This window comes from Lathyrus oleraceus, chromosome 3 (genome assembly GCF_024323335.1).
Source record: "Lathyrus oleraceus cultivar Zhongwan6 chromosome 3, CAAS_Psat_ZW6_1.0, whole genome shotgun sequence".
Lineage (NCBI taxonomy): Eukaryota > Viridiplantae > Streptophyta > Magnoliopsida > Fabales > Fabaceae > Lathyrus > Lathyrus oleraceus.
The window spans coordinates 212,589,260-212,615,391 of NC_066581.1; the positions used below are offsets into that span (position 1 = coordinate 212,589,260).

Here is a 26,132-nt window from a genome sequence, read left to right on the forward strand (position 1 = left end):
TTAACATAGCTGTTTTGCTTGGTGGAAAATATCGGGCAAGAAAAACTTTCTTCAACTCGTTCCATGTGGTGACTGAGTTGGAAGGAAGAGATTGAAGCCATCTTCTAGCGCTATCTCTTAATGAGAAAGGAAAAAGACGAAGTCGAATTGCCTCTGAAGTGACACCATTAGCTTTAACAGTATCAGCGTATTGGACAAATACGGATAAATGAAGGTTTGGATCTTCGGTAAGATTTCCAGAGAATTGGTTCTGTTGCACAGCCTGCAACAACGAAGGTTTAAGTTCAAAGTTGTTTGCCTCGATTGCGGGCGGAGCAATACTTGAATGCGGTTCATCTTGCGATGGAGCGGCGTAATCTCTAAGAGCACGAGCTGGTTCTGCCATCTCGGTTAAAGAAGGAAAATCTTTGAGATCAGGAAGGTCTATAGGAGGGAGATTGTTTTCAGCACGATATTCCCGAATTCGTCGTAAGACTCGGAGATATAGTTCGATATCGTTGATTCGTAAATAGAGCGGTTCGCCTTGAGAGCGAGTGCGTGGCATACAAATCAACGAAAGAAAGAAAATAGAAGAAAAAGAAACCTTAGTCTCTACAGCGTAACGGAAGAGTTACGATATCGATTGAATAAAAGTCCCCGGCAACGGCGCCAAAAACTTGATCGCTCGACTGGGTGAGTCGAGAATGGGATACAAACTGCAAGTGCACAGTTCTATCGCGTAGTTTTAAAAGATATCGATCCCACAGGGACTTATGAATCGATATACCGTTATCTAAAGTTACTACGTAAATCTAAGGTGAAGATGTTTGATTGTTTGGGGAAAAACTAAGAGCTAAACTAATGTCTAGATTAAATATTAATAGAACGGATATCGGTATGTAATTCGTCAAAACTAGGGAATCAAGTCTTTGTCGGTTTCTTGGTTTTAAAATGAATCGTTTCGGTTAACTTTATTGGTTAAAGGTTCTATCTCAAACTCTCGCTCTGTTGAATAAACCATGATTTCATATTAATGTTGCTGTCACTTATAATTAAGTCAAAAACCATATTTTGAAAACAATAAAGTTGCAGAAACTCTTTTTAAGAAAATACTGACCGTTTTAAACACCCTTATCTCAAACTCTCGCTCTGTTGACTTAGGTTATATAATTAAATCCAAATGCTTAACTCTCGTCCTCACATTCAATCTTTAAAAATACTTTTTGGAAAAGGTCAGAATTTAATTAACTCTAAAACTTGCTCTCGCCCTGATCTAGAATTAATGCCTAACTTACACTGTCCAGTTAAAATCTCAAACTCTCGCTCTATTGATTTTAACTTCTTTATGTCTTTTACTTTTGTAAAAAAATCTTGTTATTAAACCTGTAAGTTGAGACCATAAAAAGATTGATTTTGATTTTAAGTTTAGATAGACCGACTCAGTCTCGATCCCTTATTCTGCTTACTTTACATACCGATACCTAGGCAAATTAGCCAGACATGCTAAATAAACAAGAATTTATATCATGCATAAACAGACTCATTCCAGGCAGGCAATATGAATAAACAATAGGATAAAACATTAAAAATTAAATAACAATTAAAGAACCTGAATGCGTAATACAATGGTCTTGAACACTCCACCACAAGCCGGTAGGATTTGTTCTTGATTCTTCAATTAAGCAGTAAAATAAATCAAGGAAATAAAACTCGAATATAACGTAAGGTTAAATCCGGTATAAAGTTGCACAGTAGTTTCCGGTGTAGAAACTATTACGCGAAAAATATCTAAAAGCTAAAAACGGGAAAAATAAATTGCAAGGGAAAAAGAGAAAGTAAAGCTTGCAAAAGAAATAAATAAAATGAACAATGCTGGAAAGGAAGAAAAATAAGCGAAGGCGTGAAAGGAAAATTTGGCAGAGCTTCCGCAAAACTGAGCGTGCAAAAAACTCCGTCCTCGGCAAAGAGAGGAGATGGCTATTTATAATAGCTTTGGTAACTGCATTCCGTTCCCTACGAGTCTTCAGCATGGCTAAATACACGGCTTGGGAATAGGACACGAAGTCCTCAACGTTACTTCCATTCTTCTGAGAGCGTAACTTGCGCCAAAAAGCTAGTGGACTGGTGTGACGCTCGTCACACCATGTGTGACGTCCGTCACAAGGCTACTTCGCGTGACGCTCGTCACAACCCTTGTGACGCCCGTCACAGGGGCAACGTGCGCTTTCTCTTGGGCTGGGCTTGGTCTTGGTTATTTGTTTCCTTTTTATTGCTTTTTACACCTCCTTTTCTTCCCTTTTTCACTTTTGCTTCAAAATGGGTACCTGATGTAAATAGAAAAGAAATACTGCATAATATCTGATAAAATGGGATAAATTAAAGTAAATGATAATATAATCTAATTAAATTAAGTCTTAAAATGTGATATAATTTCATGTTATCAGGGTGGCTTGACTATCACAATGTATCAACACTTTTGAAACATTATCCTTAGCTAATGGAATCTCCAACTGAAGATTCCCTCAACCATTATGCTTCTTGTCCAGTGGACACAAGAGCCACAAACTCTGATTCCATGGCCGAGAGAGTAATGTATGTTTGTTTCTTATTATCCCAAGGAATTGTACCTCAAACTATTGTAAATATCCACCCAGTTGTAGATTTATAATCCCCACCACTCGATATCCAAATCCCATCAGTATATCCTTCTAGTATAGCTGGAAATCTACCGTAATGAGGACCACGATTTTTGGTTTTTAAAAGATAACCGAAAATTCTAGTTATGGCCTTCCAATGTTTATCATTTGGATTGCTAGTAAATTTACCCATCTTACTAACTGCAAATGCTATGCTAGGTCTGGTGCATTTCATTAAATATATTAGACATCTAATTGCACTTGCATATTCCAATTGAGACACAATTCTTCCATTGTTCTTTGAAGTTTGACACTAGGATCGAATGGATTTTTTACTTCCTTAAAGCGTAAGTGTTTGAACTTATCAAGTATTTTATCAATATAGTGTGTTTGACTAAGTTCATAACCCCTGTTATTTCTCTTTACTTTGACCCAAAAATTGTGCCAACGTGTATAAGATCTTTCATCTTGATATTTGGAAGATAAAAACCTCTTTGTTTCTAAAATTCTATTCATCTCGTTGCTAATGATAAATTATACAACCAATATGGATAGAAATGAATATCACAATATTCTCACACAACTTTGTGTACAAATACTTGTAACAAGAATTAGATGAAGAAAGTTTTTAAATGATCGTTCATGATGATGCAAGAAGGTTTTTAGATGAAGTGAGAGATAATATTATGAGTATTTACTGTAGTATAGTATGAATTACAATGAGAATCTTAGTTATTTTTAGTTTTCTCAAATCGTCACTTGAATTTCTATGTTCAACCTTCTTAATCAACTTCATCATTGACGTGCATGTCACTTTTGATCCTTTTCTTCTTTGATCTTTGTTTTCATCAAACTGAACTAGATATATGATGTATTTTTCACAATCTCTCCCTTTTATGATGACAAACTCTTTGAATTTGTGTAATGATTGTAATATCTAAGTTTTGTGTATCCCCCTTAATTGGTGAATCTTGCAATGATAGAGTCAAACATTTTGATGTCACAATTCTGGTTCTTGTTTTAATCCATACAAGGATTTGACAAGCTTGCACATTTTTTGTTCATTACCAAGAAGCACATAGCCTTCTGGTCTCTCCATGTAAATTTCCACATCGAGGTCTCTATTTAGGAATGTTGTCTTCTCATTCATTTTATAAACTACATGGTCATGCAAGGAAGTTAATGCAAACGAAACTCTAATTTCTTTGTGCTTGCTTCTAGTGGATATGTGTCAAAATAATCAACACCTTCCTTTTGTCTAAAACCCTTGATTACTAATTTATCCTTGTAGGTGTTTAGTGTACCATCACTAGGATACTTCCTTCTAAACACCCACTTGCATCTGATGGATCTCGATCCTTTAGGTAGATCAATAAGTTTCCAAGTATGGTTTGACATTATTGAATCTATTTCGTCTTGGATAAAAACATCCTTCTAAAAGGAAAAGTCTCTTGAAGTTACTAGATCCTTATAAATCTTATGATCATCTTCCACTTGAATAATAATATGAATCTTACGAACATAATTCTCACTATTTCCTTCTAATAGATAAAAGAAATAAGTCGAGAATCAGTTTTGTTCAGTCATATATCTTTAGCCTTTCAGGATCTCTTGCTTATCCTATGTCTGGGTTGTGTTTCAACAATCTGTGAACTTTTGAATTGTATTTCAATAATACGTAGAGAATTTTTCTTACGAGGTTCTTCATTTGTTGGAATCTAGAATTTCTTATCCTGCATGATAAGGTTTTCAAAATTTTACATCTTGGGATTCAATAATTTAACTCCAAACTTTAGAAGTCTATATAAATCATGATTCATTTCTCACTACTAAAAAACTTGAATTTCGGGAGGTTGTTTTTCTATCACTAATGCATGAAAATTTCTTCACAAACTAATTTAGTAACGGATTTTGTGATGATTGTAAATTCGTATTGAATTTCAATGTTGCAAAATTTTAAAGATGAAATTTTCATTCCAACGCAAATAGTTACGGAATAAATCCATCACTAATTTTATTATTCCATCACAAAAAAAAACTTATAAAACATTATTTTTCGTCACTACTAGTAACGTAATAATATTTTCATCACAAAAATTTTATATTACTGATTTAGTGACGAAATCTATTTTCCTCACTAAATTATTGATAATATTATAATCTTTTGAAAATTTTACCTCATACCCCTACATTTATCCCTATATCCCTACATTTCATAAAAATACCAATTTTATCCTTATATATTTTAAATTAATTTATTTTTTTATTTTTATTTTTATTTTTTTAAAAAAAATTGTGTACCGAAAGACTTTACAAAAGAGTTCCGGTAGTCAATTTTCAAGTATTTTTTCAATTTTTTTTTGTATACCGGAAGGCTTTGCAAAACAGTTCTGGTAGTCAATTTTTGTGTACTGGAAGACTTTGTAAAAGAGCTCCGATAGTCATTTTTCAAACATTTTTTAAAATATTTTTTTGTGTACCGGAAGACTTTGCAAAAGAGTTCTGGAAGTCAATTTTTGTGTACCGGAAGACTTTGCAAAAGAGTTCCTGTAGTCATTTTTCAATCATTTTTTAAATATTTTTTTTTGTGTACCGGAAGACTTTGGAAAAGAGTTCCGGTAGTCAATTTTTGTGTACCAGAAGACTTTGCAAAAGAGTTCCGATACTCATTTTTCAAGCATTTTTTTAATTTTTTTTTATACCGGAAGACATTACAAAAGAGTTCTAGTAGTCAATTTTTGTGTACCGAAACTCTTTTGCAAAGTCTTCCGATACACACAAAAAAAGTTAAAAAATACTACCGAAACTCTTTTATAAACTCTTCCGATACGCAAAATAAAATTTAAAAAATATTTAAAAATAAAATAAGAAATTAGTTAAAAATATATAAGGGTAAAATTGGTACTTTTTATAAAATGTAGGGGTACATGAATAAATATAGGGGTATAAAGTAAAGTTTTCTAATCTTTTAATATTGTTCATGCTAAGATTAGTCCAAATTCATTTAATATTAAACAAAACCAAAATCATCAGTATTGAAAAATATAAAATATCATAAATACTCTCATCTACAAAATACATAGAAAAAAACATAAATGTGATGGTCGTTGAAAGCCAAAATTTGAAAATTTTACGGTAGAACTTATACCAATTTCATATACTTTACTCTAATTAATAATTAGAACAAAATTTTACAAACATTAAAATTTGAATAGTAACATGTTTTATGAGTGATTTATGAATTAGTAAATTAACCAACTCACAACTATCAACACTTGTGAACTTCAGTCTCTTCTTAATCTTCATGTTAGCACATGAAAATCCCAATAATTAAGTGGTTGAGTTACTACCTGCAGAAAATAAAATTGACGTTTAACTATTATATATATGGTGGTAAGGTTCAAAAGAATGAAATAATTTTTATCAAGCTAACTTAAATAGTTATAGAGAATGATACTCCTAAACACATCTGTCATACCCTTAAATTTGTCCTATTCCACATCATCTTCTTAAGTCCTTATCCATGAGCATACATATCACACATGTCATCTCACATGGATCAATCCATAATAGTCCACAAATTCAAGGCATGAGATTCATCTGTGAAGAATCAAATTCCTCAAACCATGTTGAGGTATGCTCAGGTCACCTTAACCTTAACCTCATCCTCAAGCATCCGACAAAGCTTAGAGAATCATTCAAGTCATCTCACTCACTCCCCAAATCCAATTTGGATGGTGAGTCCCCTTTGAAGAAGCTTTAAGGTTCATCTGGTCACCCAAGGACCAAAGTCTAGTTCTTGTTCCTCTTTTGGTTTGTACAAGTCATGTTTCACCATGGATCTTGACTATGCCATTGAGGACCTCTAAAATCCAAACTTTGTTCATATCCCATACCTCTTAAACACCTCAATGTGACCTTTGCATCTCAAATCCTAATCCATCTGACTTTGGTTCTTAACAAAACTTGGGGCTCAAGAAACCCTAATTTGAGGGTTCCTTGATCATTGACCTTGCTAATTTTTTATCATCCAATCACCCTACCATTCATTCAACACCATTTCATGATCATTACAATCAAAATCCACCATTTAAAGATTCATTCAATCCATGTTACAAGTAGTTGTTTTGTTCATGGTTTTTCAACTTTCAATGTTTTGATCCACCCATCAATTTAACCTAAAATCATCCCACAAAGGTCCAAATCTTATTTCCCATCATGGTATGATCACATGAACTCAAAACATCCACCATTGTGCCTTGAAAATCAAGAAACCACAAAATCCCATTTTTAGATCATGTTGGTTGTTCACATTTTGGCAAGAATAGCTTATGGAAAGGTCCAAAGACCATAACTTTCTCATTTCTCAAGATTTTTAAATTCCACTTCAAGTCAAATTCCCTAAACAACTTCCTCTCCAAATTTTTTTCAAGGTACAAGACCTAATGCATTGAGGAATGACTTCAATTTTGCTATTGGCCAAGTTGGTCCAACATGCCCATCATGCCCTAAAATCATGTCATGACCATCACTTTGACACATTGCCATTTCCAAACCACAAACCTTTTGACATGGTTCTTTCTGCATTTAATTAAGATCTTGGCAAGGAACAAATGGCACAAAATTAAGATAAAATTCACACGCCAATTTTATTTGGCCTTGGTTCAAACATAGGTGACCATCCTGATGCACAAGCTAGACCACACTAGTCAGAATTTGCAAATGGATACACCAAGTCACCAAATCAATCCCTTATGATCCCAATGGTCCCCAAACACTTTGCATATGGTAGTATGGTGTATAAGGAAGTCAAATTGGACGCCAAAGCTCCTCACAATGCCAAAACCGATCCCATGTGCAAAAAATCATATTTTGCCCAAAATGGCAAAAAGCAAAATTCATAGCAGACTATCTCTTTGTCCTTGTCTGTTCCAGATCGATGCTAAGGACCAAGACAATGTGGTCTGAGGTGCAAGCAAACTTAGCCAACAACCACACTTGTCCCTCATGATCCAACATCAACCATGCTTCAAGCCACTTCCCTTTTCTGAGTAAACCTTCACATTCTCCCTCCAAAACCATCCAGACACCTTCCCTATAAATAGGTGAAGGTGTCCCCTTTCTTTTGCAAGCTTGAAAGCCCCTTAAACCTTTGTTGAATATTCGAGTTGAACCATCCAAAACAGATATTGCATTTTTGAATTTCAAAGTGTTTTAACTCCAAACAACCATCTAGAAACCTTCACCAACCTTCATTCAAGCTTTTCTAACTCTTAACTCACCTTCCCCAAGCTTCATCTAAGCTAAGCCAGGTCATCAGAAAACCTCCCTGAGTAGTTTCTGATCAGGTAGTTCCCTTCACCCCCATCATCCATACAAGTTACCATTCAACTCGAAATGATCTTCTGATCGTTTCCCCTAAGTTTCCAGCTTTGATTATTCAATATTTAGAATTTAATTTTTATATTAGGTTAAGTTCATTCTTCTGGTTCGTGGCATAATACTCCGCACTTAGAGCCAATCAATGGCTCATGAGAGTGGAGGACAGTTTGTTTATGATTGTGCAATGTGATTCCATAAAAAATAATCTGGTTGAAAACATTTATTTCCAAGTTTTTATTTTCAAAATTCCAAGGTTGAAGACGACATTGAAGTCGTTGCTTCACGCGAGATTTGAATTTGAAAACAAGTCGTGTCGTGTTCTAATTAGCCCTTCAGCGTGGACATCCCATTTCTATTTTGTTTTTATTATTTATTCACTTTGGTGTGTTTGTTAACACCATCGAGCCATTGGCCCAGGGGGAGAGGGGGTTGATCCCCCCATGACCCCAAGGTCAGGGGTTCAACCCCTGATGTGCGCAAACCCTTTATTTCTTTTCTCATTTGTTTTATTTTTATTTATTTTTTTTCACCTTTTACTTCAATTATATTTTTATTTTTTATGTCACTTATTTTATTTATTCTGAAAAAATGTCCAACATTGACCCCCATTATTTTTGCCTCTAGTATTTGATTTTGTCTTATTTAAGTCATTTGGGTATTTTTTGAGGGACTTCTGGAGTCTTGAACTTATGGACTAGTGAAATCCACCTAGGTCATGATTTGTTTCGTTTATCGTTGATTAAACCTTCCATAATTCAAACCTACCATTGGATAATCAAGTGTTCATCCATGGTACTTTAAAGCATGGATAGGTTACCCATATTTCAAATGACTTGGGTCATTTGACTTATGGATGAAGTCTTACATGTACATATGTTTACTTGTGATCTCATCTGATGCATTGTTGTTTCTCTTGATTATACTAACCCACTAACATTATATTTACTTGTTTATACCATACACTAAATATCATTACCTTGTTAATATTATACCTTGCTCCTATAACTTGCTAACTTAATAACTTAATCAATCATTAACTTTCAACCTTGGGTTTGTTATAGTCTTCCTTTTGTCAATCTATTGATAGATGGACTTGAGGTTGAATAACTTTCATTGTGACAAATATAAGGTAAGTTGATATATTAATCATCTTACATACTTTGCATCAGTGATAAGTTATCCCCTGATGCGCCATATTTTGAATCTATTGACCTAAGGATAGATAATCCTCAAGTGTTGGTCCATTGTTCATAATACCAACTTAACTTAACTTTATTACCACTAGCCTTTTATTATTGTTACTATCACTGTTATTTACTTTCATGTCATTTACATTTAAGTACTCATCATCACCATATATATTTTATAAACTCATCATGCATATTTATTATTTTCATTTACTTTATTGTTATCATACATTAAAAACAACAAAAACATGATAAAATTATAAGACCAAAAATAATCCATTTCACTTAATCCACTTGAACTCAAAGGATATCATTCTAGGACCTTTTCTTGGAGACCTTTTTCATTATCTTTGTGACACTTTGTGAACTTTGGGTTTCATCTGTACTTATATTCCGGTTGTAAGAATGACATCATGGCACCATCCTAGGGGGACATGTTTGTAAGACCATTATCCTTTGAGAAAAGGGTTTCGGAATGGGTGTTATAAGGCATAAAAATAATGAGATAAATCCCCGCGTACGTAAACATCCTAAATGGTTCCATGGAGTATCATGTACGTGAGGGGTTCTAATATCTTCCCCTTGCGTAACTGACTTTCGAACCCAAGTCTCGGTTGCGAGGTCGGTTCCTTATCCCTTTTTAGCATTTCTCGTGCGCTTATCTTTTTCGAGGATTTTATCGACTATTTCCCCTCACCTATCCGATAGAGTCACATGAATAAAATTCAGTGGCGAATCTTCTGATATTTCCTTCTCCTCTTTAAGGAGACAGTTCTTTTGTTCAGTTCGCCCAGTTTCCTCGCTCCCGAAACCCCGGTAGCGACAATATGTCAGATTTTTTATGCTTTGAACAGTTATCCCTTGTGATTCTACCGACGTTACCTTACGCACATTCTTTAATGGTTCTTCGCCTACATCTCTCGCCTAGCACTATTTATGGCCATGTGATTTTCCTTTTTTCGTGAATTTTTCATGAGATAAACTTCAACTCTCACTTTGAGACGACACCATCTTGAAATTCATATTGGTGAAGTTCATTTCGTATCTATTTCTTTAGATACATATCCACGTTGTAGAACTTCATTAAGAGTTTGAAAAAACTCAATCCTTAATACGTAACAGCCAATATTGTCACAAAATGTTGCACAAACATCCAAATCAATGATCTGTTGTTACCCATTGAATCTTAGGTTAAGGTTTGTTAACTTCGTATTTGGTTGTTACCGTTATCGGAACCCTTATTCAAGGAGTTTCAATCCCATACCTCTCGAGGTAGTATATATTAAGTCTCTGGCCAGTGGCATCGTAAACGAATCATCTAAACTATAGCTTGTTTATATATATGTCAGTGAAATGATCTCATACTTAATCAATTTTCTCATGAAAAAATGTCTAATACCTATGTGCCTAGACTTTCTATTGTATACTTCACTGAATGTTCTAGCTAGGGTGGCTTGACTATCACAATGTATCAACACTTTCGAAACATTGTCCTTAGCTAATGGAATCTCCAATATAAATAATGGACGTTATGAACTTAGTCAAACACAATATTCTCACACAACTTTGTGTACAAACACTTGTAATAAGAATTAGATGAAAAAGGTTTTTAAATGGTCGTGCATGATGATGTAAGGAGGTTTTTAGATGAAGTGATAGATGAAATTATGAGTAATTTAAAGTAGTATAATATGAATTTCAATGAGCACCTTAGTTATGTTTATTTTTCTCAAACCTTCACTTGAATTTCTATGTTCAACCTTCTTGATTAACTTCATCATTGACATGCATGTCACTTTTGATCTTTTTCTTCTTTGATAATCTTTATCTTCATCAAACAGAACTAGATATACGATGTATTCTTCATAATCTTTCCTTTTTATGATGACAAAATCTTTGAATTTGTGTTTTGATAATGATTTAAATATCTCCTCTAAGTTTTATGTCTCCCCCTCAATTGGTGAATCTTGCAATGATAGAGTCAAACATTTTGATGTCACTGTTTTGGCGCTTATTTTAATTCATACAAGGATTTGACAAGCTTGCACAATTTTTGTTCATTATCAAGAAGCACATAACCTTCTGGTTTCTCCATGTAAATCTCCTCATCGGGGTCTCTATTTAGGAATGTTGATTTCTCATTCATTTGATGAACTGCATGGTCATGCAAGGAAGTTAATGTAAATGAAACTCTAATTTTCGTTGTGCTTGCTTCTAGTGCATATGTGTCAGAATAATCAACACCTTCCTTTTGTCTAAAACCCTTGGTTACTAATCTATCCTTGTAGGTATTTAGTGTACCATCACTATGAAACTTCCTTCTAAACACACACTTGCATCTGATGGATCTTGATCCTTTAGGTAGATCGATAAGTTTTCAAGTACGATTTGACATTATTAAATCTATTTCGTCTTGGATAACAACATCCTTCTAGAAGGAAAAGTCTCTTGGAGTTACTACTTCCTTCTAAATCTTAGGATTATCTTCCACTTGAAGAATAATATGAATCTTACAAACAGAATTATCATTATTTCCTTCTAATAGATAAAAGAAATAAGTCGAGAATCAATTTTGTTTGGTCCTAGATCCTTAGCCTTTCGGGCTCTCTTTCTTATCATGTGCTCGGGTTGTGTTTCAACAATCCGTGAAGAACTTTTGGATTATGTTTCAACAATCCGTGGAGAATCTTCCTTACGAGGTTCTTCATTTGTAGGAATCTAGAATTTCTTATCCTGCATGATAAGGTTTTCAAAATTTTAATCTTGAGATTCAATAATTTGACTCCAAATTTAGAAATCTATATTAGTCATGATCAATTTCTCACTACTGAAAAACATGAATTTAGAGAGGGTATTTCTCTGTCACTAATGCATAAAATTTCCGTCACAAACTAATTTAGTAACGGATTTTGTGATGACCATAAATTCGTAATGAATTTCAATGTCGCAAAATTTTAAGGAGGAAATTTTCATTCCTACACAATAGTTACGGAATGAATCCGTCATTAATTTTATTATTCCATCACTAAAAATAAGAAGAAGAAAATACTTATAAAACATTATTTTCCGTCACTAATAATATTTTCATCAAAAAAAAATTATATTATTGATTTAGTGACAAAATCTATTTCTCTCACTAAATTATTGATAATAATATTATAATTTTTTTTAATATTTTTCATAATAAGACTAGTCCAAATTCATTTACCATATTAAAATAAACCAAAATCATCAATAAAGAGAAATAATGGGGATTATAAATTTAGTCAAATTATATTGTTGATTGGAAAAACCTTCTTGCATAGAAATAAACACAAATGTGATGGTCATTGAAAGCCAAGATTTGAAAATTTTACGATAGAATTTCTACCAATTTCATACACTCTAATTAATAATTAGAACAAAAGTTTACAAACATTAAAAATTAACATGTGTCATGAGACATTTATGCATTAGTAAATTAATCAACTCGCAACTATCAGCACATGAAAATTCCAAGAGTTAAGTGGTTAAGTTACTACCGCAGAAAATAAAATTGAGTTTTAACTATTTTATATATATATAGAGATATAAACTCTTCAATATATAGATATAAACTAATAATAAGTTAGGAAGATATACTAATTAGAGTAATGTCTCTATATACTTCCTTCCTGCAACAAATGTGAAATAATACTATAATCTCAGGGATCCATACATAAACAAGGCTAATGAAGGATATTGAAGAGTTATTATAAAGAGTCTAGAATAAGAGGGAGATGTGAGAGACAAAGTGAAATATTTTTAGAATGAGAGGGAGATGTTAGGGGGATATTAAAAAAAATTAGGCTAATTTTTTTTATTGAGCTTAATCATATTTCTAATTTAGTGAATATGCCAACAAAGTTATGTTGTTAAAATTTAATTTTCTAACTTTTAATTTTTTTATTTATTTTATAGTTAAGAGCAATTTTGATTTATCCAATTTTTAATTTTTTAATTTTTATATACAATATATTAAAGATACTAAAAAATACATGTATGACCTATATATTTTTGATGATTGAATGATTTCATATTTATATTTATTAAATATTTTATTTAAATTAATATTTATGATTTTATTAAAAAAAAAGTAGTATTTATAACCACAAATATTAATATTTTAAATTTATTTTTTAATTTATTAATATCTAACATGTTAATGAGAAAAATTGTGATGAAAATATTAGAGAGGAATAAAACTCATCTCATAAAGCCTCGCTAGATTTTCTATTATAAAATTTGTGAGGAAATTTTAGAGGAATTTTTTGTGATGGAATAAATTTGTCACAAATATCTTCCTAATGTTCCCTACCTCAACTTGTATAGTATTTATATTTTTCCTCACTAAATTCATCGTAATTAGTTAGAGATTTACTTCTTTCTTTGATTTATGTCATTGAATTGCATTTTTTTTAGTAGTGTCTAGATGATCTTTATATGTCTCATAATAGTAAATTGTATCGAACACAAAACAATTCACATAGCATCGGGATCCATGATTCTGATTCTTGATATTGATATACCTCGGTTGCTATCATTTGAAGTACTATAAGATTGTTTAAAAATTGATTGTAAATCAAATGGATCAAGGTTGGAATCGTGAAGGAATCATTTTCCTTGCAATATTTCAAGCACTATCGAATGTCTTAGAGTTTTTATGTAGGAATATCCAAGATAATCCAGTCTTCTCGAGTTTGCATAAGACTAATGAAAACTCGAATGTAGTGAAGAATGACTGAACTTATTCTAGAGGATATGCATTTTCGTATATTTTTCTGAATCTGAAATGAAATATTTATATGACATATTAGTATTGTTTCACAAGGTTCTGGTCCTTCGTGAAACAACTTCCTTTACCAAAAGTTGCATGTTTTTACCAAAAATTATAATATTTTGCCTACAACAACACTCTTCAAGAGTTGCATACTTTTATTCTGCAACACTTCACGAAGTGTTGCCTATTTTAAAATTCAAAATACAAACTGTCTACTACAACACTTCACAGATGCTGTCTATTCTCAATCCTATAACCATGTATCTCTTTCTTTTGTAACACAGTTTGTAGTTAACTTTTTAACATTCTGATTTCCCTGTAACAGTTGCAAGATGCAAGTCCGATTAAAACTTTATTGGTAAGTCCTGGAAACGAAATTCCATCAACTTTTTTCTATCAAAATTATTTTGATCGGGACATACAATATTTAAAAGATAACTACATATGGGCTGATTCTACTGTGTCAATATCAATGAGATAACAAGACCATTACATTGTTCCCAGGCATCAAAAAGAGGATCAAGTTCTGGTAAAGGATGTAAATTTCCATTGATGAATTGTAGTTTGTTCTTGGCAATGAGGGCTCGCTTCATTCCACGACTCCAAGTATGGTAGTTGTTGTTGTTTAATTGTGGAGAGACCAAAACCAATCCTGAATTTTCACCAGGATGAATGTAATAAGGTGATGAGTGTGATTGGGAGGAATCTTTGATGTGATGAATAGTTGAATCATTGTTTTCATCAGAGGAAGATGAAGAATTTTCTTCATCAGTCATTGAAAAAGAAAGGTGTTGATTTGTTATGATATCACTGATACCATATTAGAGAAATAATTGTATATTTCTTATTGATCAAAAGGTGAATGATTACATGAACTTATAGCTGATTACATGAGAGAATTATGATAGAATATTCTCCAACAGCTATATTAGGAGGGCCTAAATAGGGAGGAAAATAAGGCTAAAAAAAGGAAAGAAATAATAGGTAATTAAATCCTAAGACTAGCAAATAAGAAGGAAATATCAAGTAATTAATTCTTAATAGAATGAAGTATTTATATGACATATTAGTATTGTTTCACAAGGTTCTGGTCCTTCGTGAAACAACTTCCTTTACCAAAAGTTGCATGTTTTTACCAAAAATTATAATATTTTGCCTACAACAACACTCTTCAAGAGTTGCATACTTTTATTCTGCAACACTTCACGAAGTGTTGCCTATTTTAAAATTCAAAATACAAACTGTCTACTACAACACTTCACAGATGTTGTCTATTTCTGAATTCAAAATACAAACTGTCCACTGCAACACTTCACAAGTGTTGCCTATTTCTGAATTTAAAAATTAACCTTCACTTGCATATTTTCTTGTCATTTTAGAACACACTCAAGATTATTAATTGTTAATAATTTACAACACTAGCATGCATAACTGAGTATGATGCAACACATAGGATTGAGAATAGATTTAACACCAAAGTGAAACTAATAAATTTTATTGCGGCACATCTGATATTAAGAAAAGTTGACAAAGCGAAAAAAAGGAAAAGCAACACGAGAAGCTTGCAACAAGCTCAGAAAGACCATTTCAAGTCATCTTTACACTCGAAATAGAGCATACAGGTTAAAATACTTGGAATATCTCTCCAAATTCATGGCATGTGAATCTTCTCACATTCACTATCCATTAATATACATCAGATTCATAAGTCATCAATAGCACATGTTCATCATCAGATTCTCCTCTGACTACATTTGCTTCTTCTGATTTCTTTCCCTTATTTGACCAACTGTCAGCAACAAAGTGGTCAAACTTCTTACAACAGTAGCATTGAACCTTCTTCTGGTCAAACATCTCTTTTCTCTTCTGATGTTTCTTCTCATTTGAGTTTGAAGCTTCTGACTTCTGATAACCACCACCATGTCTCTTCTTGGCATCTGACCAAGACTGTTTTTATTCTTCTTATCAGAAGATGCTTTCAGAGTCTGCTCTACCTCTCTCTCTAAGTTTCTCTTAGTCAGATGCAACTCTTGTGAGTCTAGACTACTATGTAACTCTTAAGTTCTCATGGTGTTGAGGTCCTTAGAGTGTCCAATTGCTACAACAATGTAATCAAATCGATGAGTAAGTGATCTCAATACCTTTTTTTACTTGTTCAGAAAGAGTCTTTCCACAAGATTTCATCTCACTTGTGATCAAAATCACTCTAGAGATGTAATCAGGTACCTTTTCATTGTTCTTCATGTTGAGATTCTCATACTGCTTTCGTAAATACTGAAGTTTCACCTTCTTCACTGATTCATCATTACTGTAGCACCTTACCAGTGCGTCCTATGTTGCCTTTTTCGTCGTTGAATCAACGATCTTCTCAAACACATTCATATCCATACACCGATAGATATAGAACAACGTCTTCTGATCCTTCTTCTTTGTTTCTCTATGCGTGTTTCTTTGTGCTTCAGTTGCAACCGTCGTGTAACTATCATTGACGAGATCAATAACATCTTAAGCTTCAAATAACACACGCATTAGAATCATCAATCGATTCTAATTATTTTCATCAAATACTGGAAGTTTTGTGTTCAAGCTACCGTTTCCTCCGTTCATCTTCGTTCTTGTGCAAATTCACTCAAATCTCACTAACACTCATGTTTCCCAATCCCTCAAAATCAAGAAATGTGATTTTGTTTCGCTTTTGAACTTTAATTCACTGTGAATTTCAGGAAAAAAATCAATCACACACGCCTCACATACACTTGTGTTTCCCGTTCTTAATCTGTACCGGAGGTCTCTATATCAATTGTTGGTGCACAAAAATGAATAAGAAGATGATGGAAGAGAAAAAGAGAGAATTTGTAACTAACTTTCTTCTCCACAGAAAACGGTTACAATGAGTTAAAGTTACAACTGAAACTTCCGTTTAGCATTTATACTATTAAAACAACTAAAATAAAATCCAAATGCAAACCAAATTAAATGAAAATGAAATGAATCTGAAATACATCTAACCGTCTGAACATGTGTTTATAGGTGGAGAACAATCAGCCTGAAAACTGGTTTCGAATGGATGAATTAGCCTGAATCACATTTCTTAACAAAAATATCATAAAATATATTATAAAACATAATAATAATAGTATATATAGTTTTTTTAAATTATCTAAAATAATAAACTTTAAAAAAAATTATTATAAAAATATTAAAATAATTTTAAAAGTGACGTCAAAATTAAAAAATAAAATAAAATAAATATAAACATATTTAATAAATAATAAAATATTGATATAAAATATTAAAAGATAGGAGAAAGATAAAGTTTGTCTAAAATAAAATTTTTAATATTTTAATATTTTAATTATATATATTAATAAATAAATAAGAATAAATATGTAAATATAATTATAATTAATATCAACCAAATGGTTCAGGTATATTTCTCTTTTCCTCCTAAAAATTAAACCAAACACATATAATATTAAATATTCACTTTTCACCTCCCTCTTCTTCACCCTAAAAGTTTGTTTGGATTCATGAAATCGGATAGAGTGGGACGGTATAAGAGGGAATAAAATAATATTTCATAGTTTGGAATATTTAAAAATTGAATAGCACGGAGTGGAATAGAGTGATATGGATTTAAATCCACTCAATTATTTACCACCGAATTTCTTCTTCTCCGATTTAGACAAAATGAAGAATTAACTTTGTTTTATTCTAAAATTTCCAAACGATACAATGGAATCTTCATTCCTATAAAACATTAACTTTGACACGAACATCAAAACATGACACAAACACAGATATTGTGGCATTGAAAATCTTCATTCTTATAAATATTTGTCTGAATTGTCTGATACGTGGTGTATGAGTGTCATACATGTGTTGAACATCGATTAAAAGAGTGTTGAAGCAAAGTAAAAATTATTTTTTTAGGGATATCTTTCTGACTTTTCTAACACTTGTTTGCTTTTCTAACCGGTATCGTACGAGTGTCACGTAAATATCAGACCCCAATACATGTCGGACACCGCAACACGTCTACTCTTAAAGGTGTTGTGCTTCAATGTTTATTCTATTCCATTCCATTCATTTCACTTAGCTCCACTCTATTGCATTTAATTATTTTTATTTCTAAAATACTTTTAACTTTTTTAGTATTGTATATTTTATGTTAGAAATATTAACATTAATTATAAATTAATTACAAGGTAGTTACAAATTAATTATATTTTAAGAAAAATTAGTTATTAGTTTTAAATTAGTTACAAATTAGTTAAATAAAATGAGTTAGTTATTATACCCTTAATTTATATAAGTTTTAAGTTTTTGTTGTATCACTTGATTAACCTTTCATTTTAATTCATAAAAAATTTATTACACATTTTTATATTTTCTCTCTTTTTATAGTTTTTATAGATTATATAGAATCTTATAACAATTTGGTTTTCTTTTTCCTTTCAAAGGGGCCACTTATTTATATTGAGGAAGACACTGAAGTGAGTTTCTCCATAAATGTTGATGTGTGTATTAGTTGTAGTTTAAATGAAAGTTCAACTAATTCAGTTATTGTAAACCAACAAACATAGTAGTAGATAGTTACAGAGAAGAAATCGTTGAAAATTTCTATGGCAATGGCTAGTGATTCTCCGCCATGGAAATTTCACGTGTTTTTGAGTTTCAGAGGAGAAGAAACTCGCAACAAATTCACCGATCACCTCTACGCAGCGTTTAAAGCAAGCGGCTTAACAGTTTTCAAAGACGACACAGAACTTCAGAGAGGTGAAGTTATTGCGCCCGAGCTCCTCAATGCGATCGAGCAGTCGCTCTCCTCCGTGGTGATTCTCTCTCCCGATTATGCCTCTTCGCGGTGGTGCTTGGATGAGCTGGTTACCATTCTCCGATCTCGAATTCAGTTTGGTCAAAACGTCTTCCCTGTGTTCTACGACGTGGATCCCACCGATGTGAGGCACCAGCGAGGGTCTTACGCAGAGGCTTTTGCTAAGCATGGAGAAAGGTTTGGAGATGACAGTGAAAAAGTTGGGAAGTGGAGGGAGGCTTTGACTCAGGTCGCTGAGTTGTCTGGCTGGAGCTCCAAGGGTCGGTACGTTTTTATTTGAAATTATATATTGGAAGTAATAATAATTTTAATAGTTAAAGCATTTTTAAGATATAGTGAATAAGGTTTAGAAGATGATTAGTGAAAAATAATAATGTGTCACAAGTTACTAATCCCAATACCAAGGTTGTCAAGATCGGAATCTTGTATAAGATCATAAAGAGATAGAAGATCGTGAAACATAAGATCTTTACTAATATTGGAAGATTTTATCCAATTATTTTTGCAAAATTAAGAGAGGTAGCAAGATCATAAAACATGATATCGCAACAAAAATTATAAGATATTCCTAGAATAAAAACTAATACTATATATTTGAAATTTTTTTATATGATATCTTGGTAAGCAAGTGTATTATAGGGAAAATGGCCCTGCGGAACTGTAATTAGTGTGTCTCAACATTTTGTCATCCTTCTGGGCTTGTGATGAGGGTGGCCGGAAAACGGTTGACCATGGCCGGAATAGGCCAAAATCGCACATAATCAATTATTTAACGATTTTTTTTTCATAATTTAGCTATAACACACTATTCTACTTAAGATCTGGATCGCTGGGGTGAGTGAGATTATACAATCGTAGGATTTTAAGATTTAGATCGAGATCTTGCAACCTTGCTCAATAAAATTATACTACTGCTCAAATTATAAGTCGATTTGGCCATTTCAGACCAATTAAGAAATATTGTTAACTTAAAAGAGAAATTATTCAAAATTATTGGACATGAAAAACATAAATTAAAAGAATTGAAAAAATGATGACCATTTTGGAAAGTGGTGAGATTCAAGTATGAAAGCTTGACCCTTTTTTGCTTCCTATGCGTCTTTCTAAGGAAGTACTGGCTGCATGAAAGAATTTTGAGTTCATGTCCCCGTCTCTCAAAGACACAACCTCTTGGTCCGCCTCTATCCGACTTAAACTATGGAGCTCTTCAATTCTCTTCTTACACTGCTGAATGCCGCCTCTATACCTCCTACATATTTTCGACCCCAGGAATCTAGCTCCTCTGCACGTAAATGTAATTTTTGAAAAAGAGGTTCCGACTCTCCTTTTTTTTCTCCACCCATCATTGATCACTGTTTCAAGCTCTGGCTCAACCAACCACGAGTTTTCAAACTTGAAAGACTTCTTCTTGTAAATATAAAAGGTTATATCTATGGACAAAAGGATTGATGAATGGTAAGACTAGCCTGTAATTAGATTTCTCAAATCGCAATTTGGAAATAAATTCAGCCATTAAGCTATTGCCATAGCTTTGTCTAGTCTTTCTTCCACAAATTGAGTCAATCCCAGACTACGAGACCAAGCATGCCCCTGCAAAGGAATATATACAAGCCCTCAATCAGCCATATCTTCCTAAACACTATTAAGCAACACTTGGAATGGGTCGGAGGTCTCTCTTTTAATCATGCTAAAGTAAATCATTAAAATCTCCTAATATGCACCATGGAAGTGATGATTGGGATGCCAAGGATTGTAGGGTGCTCCAAGGATTTCTTCTCTTCCCAGAATACAGGTCTCTTGTAGAAAATTATAGATTCTTATTACGATTGTACAACAACTATCAAGTTGTTTGGTGATCAACAAATGGTAGTGCTCACTCTTAGTTAGAGTGTCTATTTCTTATTCTCCTTGCAATAATTTTCAATACATTTGTGATTGTATTTCTTCTATTATCATAAATGATTTGAGATTGTTTGAGTAAAAAAAACTCATTTCAAATTTATTCATCACAGACGTGAAACAGAACTCATTGAAGAAATTGTTGCCGAAGTATGGAAAAGGTTACAACCTAAATTGCCACAGTATGATAATGAATTGGTTGGAATTGATTCGAGGATAAACACCGTGTGTTCACTTTTAAGGACAGAGTCTCAGGAAATTCGCTTTGCGGGGATATGGGGCATGGGTGGCATAGGAAAGACAACTCTAGCCAAACTTGTATTTAAGAAAATCCAGAACCAATTTGATTTCAGTTGCTTTCTTGAGAATGTTAGAGAGGTTTCTAGCGAAAGAGATGGACTGCTTTGCTTACAAAGAAAATTGCTTTCACATCTAAAAATAAGCAGCATGAGAATTGAAAGTTTGGACCAAGGAAAGGAGACAATACGGAATCTTTTATTCAATAAAAGAGTTCTGCTTGTCCTTGATGACCTAAGTTCCGATATCCAGCTAGAGAATTTAGCTGGAAAGCAAGAATGGTTTGGTCCTAGAAGCAGGGTAATAATAACAACTAGAGACAAGCATCTCCTAGTATCACTAGGCGTGTGTGAAACTTATGATGCTCAAATCTTAAACAGTGATGAATCCCTTCAACTTTTTTGTCAGAAAGCTTTTAGAAGAGAAAAACCTGAAGAAGCTTTCATAGAGTTCTCAAAACGGGTGGTTCAATATGCTGGAGGTATTCCCTTGGCACTCAAAGTGTTGGGTTCATTCCTTTGTGGACGAAAGGCATCTGTATGGGAAGATGCTTTGAAAATGTTGCAGCAGGATCTGCAAAATGATGTTTACAAGACCTTAAAAATAAGTTACGATGGATTGCGAGATACAGAAAAGGCGATATTCTTAGATATTGCTTGTTTTTTCAAAGGGAGTCTCAAGGATCATGTAACACAAATATTGGAAAATTGTGGTCATAATCCATTGATTGGTATAGATGTTCTTATTGAAAAATCATTGATAACTGATGATGGGTGGCATTTGGGGATGCACGATTTGCTTCAAGAAATGGGTAGAAATATTGTTCTACATGAATCACTTAATGATGCCAGCAAGCGGAGTAGGTTGTGGTCTCTCAAGGACATTGATCAAGTATTGAGAAATAATAAGGTAAGATTTTTAATAAATTTGTACTGAATTTATAACTTACTCTCATTATTACTTATGTTGTTTTTATCGTCATGTTCTAAAGGGAACTGAATCCACTCAAGCTGTAGTACTAAATCTGCCTGAAGCATTCCAAGCAAGTTGGAACCCTGAAGCTTTTGCAAAGATGTGTAATCTTAGATTGCTCATGATACTAAATAAATTGCAACTTCCACTTGGTCTTGAATGTCTTCCCAGCGGGTTAAAAGTGCTTGTGTGGAGAGAATATCCTCTCGAGTCATTGCCAGTTGGAGACCAATCAGATGAACTTGTTGACATTGATATGTGTCATAGCAAAATAAAGCACCTTTGGAGAGGAATGAAGGTAACATTCTTCCATTTAATCTCAAGATCCTATTAAATTTTAAGAGATAATATTGTTCTTAGAAATTGGGTTAGCTCCCTTCACGCAACACATCTATGGCGGTAAGGATTCCCCTTATATAAAGACTACTTTAGTCATATGTGTAGTCAATGCGAGATCTCCCCGCAAGCAAACATAGATAATGTATTTATTTATGTATTTTCAGCTTCTGGGAAATTTGAAGACCATCAATTTGAGAAATTCCAAATATCTACATCAAACTCCAGATTTCACTGGAATTCCAAATCTTGAAATTTTGGATCTTGAAGGCTGCATAAACCTGGTTGAGGTTCATGCTTCTCTTGGACTTCTTAAAAAGCTTTCATATGTGACATTAGAAGATTGCAAAAATCTTAAAAGCCTTCCTGGAAAATTGGAAATGAATTCTTTGAAGCGTCTCATTCTATCAGGCTGCACAGCAGTTAGAAAGCTTCCTGATTTCGGGGAAAGTATGACAAATCTATCCACACTTGCTTTAGATGAGATTTCCATAGCTGAACTACCTCCAACTATTGGTTACTTGACAGGTCTTAATAGCTTGGTTTTACGGGATTGTAAAAATATTATTTCCCTTCCAAATACCTTTTCTAATTTGAAATCTCTCAAAAGGCTCAATCTATCTGGTTGCTCAAAATTTTCCAAGCTTCCTGATAATTTGCATGAAAATGAGGCTTTGGAGTGTCTTAATGTGAGTGACACTGCTATAAGAGAAGTTCCTTCATCCATTGTTCATTTGAAAAATCTTATTGTACTTTTATTTCATGGATGCAAAGGAATAGCATGGAGCTCAGAGAGCTCACGCCTCCCTTTGGGTAAGATTTTCAGATTTGGTACTCATACAATTCCCAAGAAATTGATCTTACCTTCTTTTTCTGGTTTATCCTCATTGAAGAAACTAGATTTAAGCTATTGCAATCTCTATGATGAATCAATTCCTGATGATCTTGGCTGTTTATCATCATTGGTAACATTAGATTTAAGTGGGAACAATTTTGTGAACCTTCGTGATGGCTGCATATCTAAACTTTCAAAGCTAGAAAGACTTGTGTTGAAGAGTTGCCAAAACCTGCAATCATTGCCTAAGCTACCACCAAATGTACATTTTGTAAATGCAAGTGATTGTGGTTCAATGGAACCCTTATCAAATCCACCAGAGATATGGGGTCACTTGGCATCATTTGCCTTTGATAAGGTACACTACACTATAACTATGTATCTCTTTCTTTTATAACACAGTTTGTAGTTAACTTTTTAACATTCTGATTTCCCTGTAACAGTTGCAAGATGCAAGTCCGATTAAAACTTTATTGGTAAGTCCTGGAAACGAAATTCCATCAACTTTTTTCTATCAAAATTATTTTGATCGGGACATACAATATTTAAAAGATAACTACATATGGGCTGATTCTACTGTGTCAATATCAATGGATATAGCTCAACTTCGTCAACGGTATGACAGAAGTGAATGGTGGGGAATGTTAGTCTGTCTTGTCGTAGAAGATGTGGCTTCTTCTACACTTTCCCAGGACTATCGTGTCGGTTGGATTTCAAAGTTCCCTGCTACAAATAGTATTTTGAGTCAGCTATGTCAAAAGTTGTTGGAGCATGGTTTCATTTCTGGAGTACCAAATTCCAAGCATCCTCACCTATTGGTTTTGTATATTCCTGTTCCTTCATCCCGTTGGTCTTATGTTCAAGACAAGTTTCAGTTAATATTTTTCAGTTCTAGTCTTAAAAGTAAGTTAGTTATAAAGAAGTGCGGGTGGCGTGTATTATGTAAGGAAGATGCACAACTCATGCGCAAAAATCTGCCTGAATGCAGCACTTCTACTGCCAACCAATGTGCCTCACGAAGCAATTGCTTATCTTCTTCTCCTTTAACATCTTGGAGATGGATAAGCCGTCTCAAAGTTCCCCAATGTTTCAAGACTTTCCTGTTAGCAGTCCTATGTGAACGCTTGCCTACTATTGCAAAGTGCAGGTTCTGTAGCATGGAAGGGACTACTACTATCCATGTTTTAAGAGACTGTAGGCGAGCTTGTGCAATTTGGATTCAAATGGTTCCTCCTCAAGTGCATGATGAATTTTTTTCAATTTCTCTTCATGATTGGATGCATAGGTTCCTTCGTAAGTCCTGGTTGCCAAATAACCCTGAAGACTATGATGCTGACTGCTTGAGGTTTTCTGTCACCACTTTTCTGCTCTGGAAGGATGGAAATAATTCCATCCACAAGGGAGATTCTCTTACAGATAATGGTTTGTATTCTATGATCAAGTCTCTAGTACAAGAACACACCTCACCTACCAGGCATTTTGTTAAGTTGAACGTGGACGGTTGTTGCATGGAAAATCCTAGAAATGCTGGTTATGGGGGTCTCTTTCGTGATGTGGAGGGGAATTGGCTTGGTGGGTTCTATGGCTCTCTGGGCTATACAACTAATATGAAAGCTGAGCTTTATGCCATTTGTCAAGGTTTGATCACAGCTTGGGATTTGGGTTACAAAAATATATTAGTTGAAACTGATTCTTTGGAAGCTATCAATCACATTGAAGAGGCCAATATTGAGCATGATGCCTATGGAAGCTTGGTGGCTGACATACGCTCCCTCATGCAAAGAAATTGGTCGCTGAATTTGGTCCATTCTCTCAGGGAAGATAATGCTTGTGCAGATATTTTATCGAGACTTGGAGCTGAACAGCATGAGGTCTATTGCTTCCATGCTTATCCACCACAACAGCTTCAGCGGGCATTGATGGCCGATGCCCTCCGTGTTCAACTTCCTTGCATGTAGTTTTTTGTTATTTCATTTTCCTTTTCTTTTTGCTTCACAAAAAATGTTTCAAGGATGGTGATTTTTTATTTGGAGAAAACAAAGGTTCTGCACCATAATCGATTTTACTGGTAAATTTAAGGGAGAAAATACAAACTGGCAAGCTGAGAAAGCTCTGATGCAATAATGCTTATAGCATTATATATTTCTCCCTACTTTATTTATATCAGAATATGTAAATTAGTGGATCCCGTTGAGGTTGCGAAAGCCGCTCAGAATTTTGTCCAAGAATTCAACCAAGCTACTATCTGTCCCAGTGCAGGAACAACCTTTCAAACATGCACAATCATCAAGTGACAACTTTGATAGTGGCTGCCATAATGTAATGTTGTTGAAGGATGTTTTCTTGATGCAAACATAGGGTGAGGTATCATTGTCAAGCACCAACTTTCAGCATGGAGTAAATTATAATGCGGAAGAGAGCAACTCACAGTCTCCTCTCTCTACAATGTGCTAAAATATTCAATCTAAAAAGAAGAAAAGAATCTTAGATAGTTAAGGATGTATCTTGGATAGAGGGTTTTGGAGGCCTATCTCTATGTTTTGATATATATTTGAGCTTCTAAAAACGTTTGAATCGAAAGAAGGGAATTTTTTATCCTATTCTATAGGGTGGAAAAACATCCTATGAAAAATCAAAAATGCCCCTTAAATTTTGAAGATGCATCTCCGAATGCACTATACACCATATTATGACGCATCAAATGAGTGTCACACCAGAGTAAAATAAAATTTTATTTCGGAGATACATCTCCGAGTATTTTCAACAAATATATTGATATTTGAGCAGGCCAGTGAATATTCTAGAGATGCATCTATGAAAGTTTGAGTTAGGATTTTGAAATATGTGTCACATTTGCTTGTCAGATATTTTCAGAGATGCATTTTCAGAATAAATTGAAAAAACACTCACATGCATTATCACAAATTCATACTTGCTTTTCACTCCAAACTCTTTCCAGAAACCCTTTCATTCT

At 33.6% G+C, this 26,132-nt stretch overlaps 1 protein-coding gene across 1 annotated transcript; it reads left to right on the forward strand.

The window, feature by feature from the left end:
- Positions 1 to 18,429: 18,429 nt before the first annotated feature.
- Positions 18,430 to 25,758, forward strand: LOC127126384 (TMV resistance protein N). The gene is made up of 5 exons (XM_051055305.1): positions 18,430 to 19,083; positions 20,832 to 21,924; positions 22,007 to 22,285; positions 22,491 to 23,516; positions 23,602 to 25,758. Exons 1-5 carry the CDS (start codon positions 18,608 to 18,610, stop codon positions 25,114 to 25,116), a joined length of 4,389 nt encoding a protein of 1,462 aa, XP_050911262.1. The 5' UTR covers positions 18,430 to 18,607; the 3' UTR covers positions 25,117 to 25,758.
- Positions 25,759 to 26,132: the final 374 nt, after the last annotated feature.

Excerpts from the sequence above, each read along its gene's own strand:
- LOC127126384 (XM_051055305.1), top strand. The coding sequence starts at position 18,608 with ATGGCAATGGCTAGTGATTCTCCGCCATGGAAATTTCACGTGTTTTTG. Across the intron at positions 22,286-22,490 it reads ACCTTTGGAGAGGAATGAAG|CTTCTGGGAAATTTGAAGAC; the intron begins GTAACATTCTTC and ends ATGTATTTTCAG. Across the intron at positions 23,517-23,601 it reads CATCATTTGCCTTTGATAAG|TTGCAAGATGCAAGTCCGAT; the intron begins GTACACTACACT and ends TCCCTGTAACAG.